The sequence below is a fragment of the Amblyomma maculatum genome, chromosome 3, assembly GCF_055883805.1.
Source record: "Amblyomma maculatum isolate TAMU_Amacu chromosome 3, ASM5588380v1, whole genome shotgun sequence".
In the NCBI taxonomy this organism is placed as follows: domain Eukaryota; kingdom Metazoa; phylum Arthropoda; class Arachnida; order Ixodida; family Ixodidae; genus Amblyomma; species Amblyomma maculatum.
The window spans coordinates 85,484,484-85,493,299 of NC_139346.1; the positions used below are offsets into that span (position 1 = coordinate 85,484,484).

At 45.6% G+C, this 8,816-nt stretch overlaps 1 protein-coding gene across 1 annotated transcript; it reads right to left on the reverse strand.

Annotated features, from left to right (window-relative positions):
- Positions 1–226: 226 nt before the first annotated feature.
- LOC146195169 (alpha-(1,3)-fucosyltransferase 7-like) lies at positions 227–2,857 on the reverse strand. Its single transcript, XM_084597712.1, has 2 exons — positions 2,703–2,857; positions 227–1,979 (listed from the first exon to the last, which is right to left on the reverse strand). Exon 2 carries the CDS (start codon positions 1,932–1,934, stop codon positions 360–362), a length of 1,575 nt encoding a protein of 524 aa, XP_084453838.1. The 5' UTR covers positions 1,935–1,979; positions 2,703–2,857; the 3' UTR covers positions 227–359.
- Between the last annotated feature and the right edge of the window lie 5,959 nt (positions 2,858–8,816).

An 8,816-nucleotide genomic window follows, 5' to 3' on the forward strand; every position in this document is an offset into this window, starting at 1 on the left:
GTTGCTGCCGTCTTAAATTCAGCGGTGTCATGCGAGCACAGGGGCCTATGTTGGCCAAAACGGTTCAATATTATCCAGTGCGAGAAAAGTTCAGTGCGATTCCGACGACCGTATTTTATCAGATTAACAGTGATCCTGGTTGACTGCCGCCACCATGCGTAACAAAAAGCTGACGGGCGATCCGTTCGGCAGAATAAGAAAGGAAAAAGACGAAAAATATATGGACGCAGATTAAAAACCTTTATTGGATGTAGTCTAAAAATGCTAATCAGCACGCATGTTCGCACAGTGGTGCTTCGTCAACCAGCAAATCATGCAGGGGGTCAGCAGCGTGCGAAATAAGGTACGATGCAGGTTTTTCAGGGTACTTTGACGAACGCAGAGTCCAAACCGTAGAGTGGCTCATCCTGGCAGGCAGTGGGCTGAGTCCACCACTCCAGAACGTTTGGATTCGACCGCTTATGCATGGGGGTTTCCCACATGGTGCGGCACAGAGCGCAGATGTCGTTGTCAGTAGGTACCACCGTGCAGCTCTTCTTCCATGCGAAAAAGGTGAGGTATTTCTCCGGGTAAGCCAGCACGGATCTCAGGTACTTGGCCAGTTTACCGCTACCTTGCAGCTTCGCCGAAGTAATGACAGAATTCTTCGGCACGTTCAATGTTCCTGTCGATGGCATCAGGACTACTGGAATCAAGTTGTACTTGAAGGCCTCGTAGATCATTTCGTACGCGGTCTGGTAGCACTCAGGCTTCAGGGTAACCAAAATGAAAAGGTAGCGCTGGGCAATGTAGCGGACGCACTCCTTTGGAGATCCGCACAAGGACACTCCGCAGGCCGGAAAAAGCTGCAGGTGTAATACAGCATCGTCATCCTTTCCAGACTGTTCCTGACCGCGCGACGAATTTTTCATTGCATTTTCATAGAGATTATACTCGCAGTCGCCGAGGATCCAAGCAACCGATCCTTTCGGATGAATGGGGGCCGCGTCACCGAATCGATCAACAAGGCCGTTCCGGAGCTTGTCGCCTGATGCATGGCAACGGAACGTGTCATGAGGTAGTACAACATCCGCGTCTTCCCTCTTGGCCATGGTCCAGTTAAACGCGCCCGCCACGAGTGGTAGAGATAGCGACGGGTTGTCTGCGGTGCCCTTGCCTACAAGTGGCAGGCGGGTTCTCGCCCAGAAGACCCACATCTGAAGATCTGCTCGCATTACAGGCATGTCTGTCAGGTTTAAGTGGTCTGCATAGAACACGATGGCGTCGCTACGGACAAGTCTGCGGCGGTTGTCCGTGATCTCGCACACAACCGGATCGCGACTGCCTTTGACCTTGCACACAGTTCTATTGAACAGGGAGTGGTCACCACCACTGGGATTGTTAATGAGTGATGGTGACTGTCCAGGTTCGTCGGCGTTCCACAGCAGCAGGCGCGGGATGCCATTGTCGTCCGTGCGTTCACGCCAGGGAAGCCACGGTGGCAGGGCTGCAGGCGGCACCGGTGCCTTTCTGGGCCGCACGGAAAGGCGGATAATGAGGGCCAAGATGGCCACCACGACAAGGAAAGCCACTCCTCCCAGCAGCCACCATTTCCTTCTTCGTTTCTCGCAGCACTTTGGAACACGCCTCACGGGTCCGTACGGCAAGAAGTCGTCGGAGGTGTACGACAGTTCGGAAGGAGCACGTTCTGTTGGATGCTCGTTACCTGATGTGCCCTGAGAGCTCGGACCAGCCATAGAAGATTCCTGCTGTCCTGTCCGAGAAGGGTTGTGGGAATCTGAATGACGACGAGCGCCCGACGGTGCCTCGAATGCAACCAAGTCGTCACTAAACTCTTCTGGTGACACATAGCCAGCGCTACGTAAAGTCCTGAACACCACTCTCGAAGTTCGCGTTGTCGTTCCGCTGACGTTGCTCTGAGGCTGGTCTGCCATTGTGCCGTTGGAGCTTGGACGGGACACCGCCTACGTTAATGGTGCCTGCGAACGCCAATAGGTGTTAAAAAGTGCGAACAATATTCAAGTAATAATCGTGGTACTTTGTACATTGCTGCAAAGTAAATAAAAAAAAGATTGATTTTGCTGTCAGGCTTACGACTTTATGGCATTAAATACTCTGATTAGTGAAGGAAATTTAAATTGTTTTATAGGTATAAATGTCGAAAATCGCCATAAACATTGAGCAACGCCGTCGTGCAGGGCTCCTCCAAAAACTGAACCATCTTAACGTGCTGTAATATTACAGCACGCGGCCGTCTTTCATTCTGACTCCATCGAAATGTGGCTCCCGTAGCTATAATCGCAGCCACGTGCTCAGAATACGAAGTCCCCAACTCTAAACTCAGACCAATTGCAGAGGGGCTAACAGGAAGCCTTGACAGTGTAACGATAGCTACTGCGTTGTTTAACCTAAGGTTGTGAACAGCATGAATGCATCGTATAGATTGGAATCCTTAAATTAAGCTTCCTGCTCACTATTTGCTATGAAGAAAGCGCTCAAAACAGTGCGTCTTTCAGGTGATAACTGTTCATCATTTTATGATTCAAATCAAGGTTTACAGCCTTTAACCAAATTGCAGTCAAACCGAACGCCTTACAGAAAATGAGACACAGAATTCTCTCCAGGACAGCACCTGCTCAATTTTCCCTACTGCTTCAAAAAGTAAAAAAAAAAAAAGCAAGTCCAAAATCATCCAAACTTGCCTTCTTCAGGGGGGTGGGGCGGTGGGGGAGACCTCAAATGGACGACGTTGGTTCCTACTGCGATGCAAGCAAGCAGGCAAATGCACTCCAGAGCACGGGCCCTCGTATCTTTAATGCGCGCCCCACATTGAATTCACGATGCGTGACAGGTGCGACACGCCGATAGGGCACCGTCACTGTATAATCAATATCAAAATCGTCGATATTTCGATACTGACGATTCAATATCGAAAGAGGCTGAGTTCGCGATTTAAATGAAGATACTGGGAAAGCCGAGATTGGCAAATATTCTGGGGGTATACTTATGACCGCTTCACATCCTTTGGAGCTAGCTCTACCGTACGGTTTATTTGACAGAACACCGCCCACGACGAAGCGTAGGAGCGCGGCTTCTTCGGCAGCGTCCCATTTGAAACGGGGTGGGGGCAGTTTCCTCCGTGCTCCGCTTGATTCTTTATTTTCTTAATCATCAGTTTTGTTATAAATTTGCCAACTACTTCGTCCTTTCAGTTGGTAACTTTTTATTTTTACGCAATTATCTCTCCTTTTTTGCTGTTCAGGCATTTTTCCAAACGCTTTTTGCTACTCGCACCGCATATTCATTCCCGAACACTGGTGTCTGGAATCCTTAAGGCATGGAGGAAGGAAAAATTAGTGAGGCCATGCCGTCCCATTTTTTTGAAGCCGGGAAAGAGCTTGACGTCCTCTAGCCCTGGCGATTTTTGTTTACATTCAGCATTTACGTTTCTCTGATTGCGCGCGCGTTTCGGATATAAGGAAAGTCCTTGTACGTATTCAAGGCGGAACAGTTACACTACGGAAACATTGGGTAAGCATGACGCTTGCGCTGTGTTGGCGATCTTATCACTCCTCGTCAACACCTCGTGTTTGCGCTCTATCGTGTCACTGTGCCCCTTCCCTAGCGCTGTTCCTTCACCATGCAAAACTAAGTAGCCCGCCAACTCGCTCTTACGAACTAAAACATGCGCATCGATCTCGCCTGTCAGCAGCTGTCGGCAACTAGCTTTTCGGTAGTTGGGCAACGCCGTATATCAGCACGGAAACTTGTTGCTCGATTGTTGCGGCAGCGATGATAGGGGCCGCTCACATCGCTACAATTTTGTCAGAATTAGTGAGCTGTACACAGCGCTGTGTAAAAGTGAAGGGAGATAAAGGCTTTCACTTAGTGCCAGCTCGTTCTGACAATAAATAACGGTTTGGTTTGCATCACATTGAGGCACCACGTTCGTGCACCGCATTAAGCACTGCTTTTGTCTGTGCGAGTTCTGGAGAAAAAGAAAAAAGGCCACCAGTTGCAGCGAATGAAAGCAGAAATCGTGCAGAGCTTACCCTTACGAAAATGGGTTTTGAGTTTCTGGTTTGGTCTTATTGTTTTCTTAGTGAGTACAAAGGAACTCAACAGACATTCAATCCTTCTGTGTTTTAGCAACAACCTTAAACCAGATTTTCAGCTGACATTTCACATTATGTTTTCTTGCTTTGGAAATCAAAGTTTTTTTTTTTTTTGTGAACTGCTAATGTGTAAGCACAGAATGTGAAAAGTCAACGGAAAGTATGATGTGTATTTTCTCGGTCATTGCGACCACTCATTGAGAGAACACGGTGTGTTTCAACTTGAAACACAGTGCAATCTGAGCAGTTCAGTATAGAAAGAAATTATCAACCATCACTACATGTGCGTTACTATTACTGAGGCTGCAGTGAGTTCAAATTGACGATTGCTTGCATCGCAGGAGGCGCGCGAAATCGCCAAGGAGCGCTGTATGAGCCGAAAAATCCTGCAAGCTGCCGGCAAAGTCGTCGGCTGCGATACGTGGGGCGAGGAAATTAGACCGCTTAGCATATGCAAGCAGCCAGTCTGTGTGAAGCAATTTACAGTAATTTGACACTGTGGAAAATGTAGACACAATTAGCGGACGTGCAGTTACGTACGCGGTACCAACTCGGTAACGACTGTTCTGCTCCCCGCATTGGGAAAATATTTTGCTAGGGAACGTGTTGAAAACAATATTTGCGAGTAATGCGAAGAAGTGCGGTCAGTGACCGCAAACTGAGTGCTCTCGCTGCCAGAAAATGTGGCTTGCTGCCAGAAAATTTTCCCGAGCGGCGAAAACGCCAAGCCGCGTTGACGAATGATAAGATTCCCCGCTTCTTTTTGACACTGAAAATGTTTCGTAGCTGTGGTGTTTCCGCAGTGTGAATACGAAATATATTTTCATATAAGACACATGCCAACTTTCAGTTGCTGCTTTCAATTTTGCCTTTACGTTGCTCCCGCTCTCACGCTCGAACAAAACAGCCGGACCAACATCAGCCATGGTTGAAGTAACCTCCGCTTTCTCTTACTGCTGCATACGATATCTGTACACGCCTTGTCAGACATCGTATTCACGTCGGCTCCGCTCTGTGGAGATGCATATGGGACTCGTTGAAGCTGAAGGGCGCATCCGATCGACGAAACTAGCAAGCTTGCGTCCTATTATAGTTCACATGTGTACGTGTTTGCCGCAAAGCTAAAAAATATTGTTCGCCAGACGAGGTGAAGGGCAGTTATGCAATAAAGCCTCAAATGCACTGCCTGGCGGTACTGTGAAAAATACAAACTAAATTTACTTGCATGTTGTACGATTTCGTCTTAAGTTTAAAATGATATATGCATGTGCGCGCGGGAACGTGTAAGTCTAGCACGCACTGCGGGTAACCAGAATGCCTCCGAAACTAAGCGAGTGCGAAGAAGCGAAATCGAGTTGCGTATATATATATATATATATATATATATATATATATATATATATATATATATATATATATATATATATATATATATATATATATATATATATATATATATATATATAAGATAGAAGAATTTCCTAGGGCTAGGTTGGATATGCTTGAAAGAAAATAGACGAGGTATATAGTGTATAGTAGTGTGTTCTTCACCTCATCTATTTTCTTTCAAGTATATATATATATATATATATATATATATATATATATATATATATATATATATATATATATATATAATGCACGCTAAATGCACACACATGCGTCCGTTAATTGGTTTCGCATACACTGCAGTCAGCTTTGTGTGGCTTATCGCGGCCTATTTATGAAAATATAGTTCGAGCTTTACGAAGGACTACCGTTTCACGTACGGCTGCTGAACAACGCGGCGAAGCACTGCATGCCGGCCTCCGTGGAACTCGGTGCGGGGATATACTAGAACGTAAATGTCTAGGTGGAGCGCAATTTTTGATTGCTACCAACTGTAAAAGCAGTGTCATGTATTCGAAGCAAAAGCAGTCAAAAGCTAAAACGTAAACAAAACAAAAATCAAGGTAGAATAAAAAACCCAATACACAATACTACCAAAGACAGGTCGTCAAGTACACACAAAAATGTGCGTCACGTATGTGACAATCAGTAGACACTGAGCCTCAAAACCTAGATCATTTTATCGAGATAGGCTACCTCACTGTTGTACAGTACAACAGAAGACTCGCTGATACAGTCATTCCTTATTTACTTTATAGAATACGCTTCCATTAGTTCACGTGCGAGTGAATTGCGGCTCTTGCCCCGAGCCCTAATTTCATGCAGCGGCTGAAAACCCCTGCAGAACACGCAAATGCTTTGCCAAACTAGACACTTCCCCCGTTGTTAATGATAAGTTATTTTCCCTCGCATGATCGTTCACGCAGATTTCACTCTATCCTGCATACATTTTTCCACAAGACACTGGTATTTCATAACTCCGACGGCGCATTCTGCAAAGGGCCTAGCATGTTTCTTGCCAACCCCGCTCTTCTTCGCTTCTTGTTTGGTGATTCGGGGGCATATCTTTGTCAGTTTTAACGGTGCTGTAAACACCAACGGCACTTTGTACTTCCCCGCCACCTTCTTGAGGTTGTGCGACACCGTGTGCACTTACGGCATGGCTACCGGTTTTCCTTTGCTTTCTTCTATAACCATGTTGCCAAAGAACGTCCAAAGAAATGATTTCTCACCGTCCATCGCTTAAGCCTGTGGCATGCTTGCTCGCAGCCATCTGTTTGCCACCACGCCACCGAACGAACAACTCAAAAACCGCTCAAAGAAAAGGCAATTGGTACTAAGCAGTTACACACTTGGCCCCTTTTCCTTTCTCCATGTCGGCACTGGCCACTGTCCACTTGCAACATTCGTTTGCTGCAGCCTACCGGCCTGAGGAAATGTAGCCTGGAAAAAGCTAATTCCCAATCAATGCCTCCAAAATTAAATAGATTAAAAAGTTATTGCAGCAAAGTTTAAGCGAATAGCGTCTCGGACAAATTAATAATATTATGAGCAAAATTATTAGTATATATATCTCGACCAGAAAACAGACCAGCCATGTTTCGCTTCCAGAGATGGAGAAATAGGTTGCCAATGCCTTGCAATACACCCTCAACTATCTTGACCCCGGCAAACCTTGGAAAGTCATTAAAATAAATAGGTAGAAGTCTGAAGCGTCGCTTTTCTGCGGTTGCTCCCGTTCTTTAACAGCAGACAGTCAGTATAACGACTTTGTTAGTGTCTCTACAAATCGTGAATAAATTACTTGCTGCAGCTCCTGCATGTGGCTGGGTCACCGCTGGGATGATTAAAATAATTTTTGAAGAATCACCCAGTGATCTACTGGAGCTTGCAAATTATTCTATTAGGACCCCATGGACTCCATATGCCTGGCACCTATCAAATGCTATTAAATAAAAAAACAAAGTGAAAACAAAGTCCTCGGTAATATTAGACCAATTTCTATAACTTTGGATCTGGTGAAATTGCTGGAACATGTGCTATATGGCCTAGTCATGCCCTCATCACCAAAAAGGGAATGCTGAGTTCCTGTCAAATTGGATTTAGGCCGGGCTGCTCAATGTGGTGTGCGCATACTGATCTAGAAAGCCTTGCCCGATTAGTCCGCCATCATTACTAATATACGTCCCTTCTTACTCTGGGCATCAATAAACCGTTCGACAGTGTTGAACATAGGCCTCTGCTGTATCGGGTGCAAGGTTTAGGCTTGCCAGGTTACCTGGTTGCATAGGTGTCAACATTCCTGACTGACAGGAAATTTTACTGCTGTCAACGTGGGCTATCTGCAACCAAATTCCGACCAACACGAGGGATGCCACAAGGGGCGGTTCTCTCTCCGGTGCTTTTCAATCTGTTACTGACTTCTATTCTGATAACTCCTGATTTGCCTACACATATGTATGTTGATGACATAGCTTTCTTTGCAGCAGCGGATGACTGATATTCCCTCTACAGGGTGTTGCAGTTATACTTAGATGCCCTTAGCTAATGGTTAACGGATATTGACTTATGCCTTAATGTACATAAATATGCAATGTTAGTTTTCCCCATTTATAGCCAGGCTCAGCAAATAAATGTATCACTAACTTACTGGCATAACGTAATATCTCAGATATGCTCGGTAAAGTACATAAGTGCTACATATGACGCCTCTCTTACTTGACAGACTCATATTGAGCGAGTTGCTGCGAAAGGAGCCAGGCAGTTAGAATGCTGCGTAGGCTGTGCAGCCTCATCTGCAGTATGCTCAGGCACGCTCTTTTGATAATTCGAAAAAATGTTTATCCCAATTTTAAAATTAGGCTGTATCCTGTTTTTTTTTTTTTTTTTTTTTTTTTGGGGGGGGGGGTGGCCGCTGCATATAAACTGCGTCCTCTTCTACTGTCAGAGAGAGAAGCTCTTCGTCTCTCTTTGGAACTCCCTAAGTTTGTGCCTTAAAATGTTTTTGAATCTGGAAGCACTTTCTAGTACCTCGAAGCACCTACACACTAAACAATTTCTGACCCTTAAGGGTGGAAAAAAGGGTGCGCCGCGTATTTGCACCCCATAGCGCACCCTTAAAACACCCTTTTTGGCATTATCTCACCTTTAAGGGTGAGAAAAAGGGTGCGCTACTAATTGCACCTTATTTCGGCCGATGCACCCTAAATTAAGGGTGCAGAAAGGGGCATTAACCAAAAGGGTGCAAACGACGGCGCTGAAAAGGAGCGGCAACAAATGAGTGCTGAAAGTACAGTATATATTCGAATGGTG

Bases quoted from the DNA above. Each gene is read 5' to 3' on its own strand.
- LOC146195169 (XM_084597712.1), bottom strand. From the start codon at position 1,934: ATGGCAGACCAGCCTCAGAGCAACGTCAGCGGAACGACAACGCGAACT.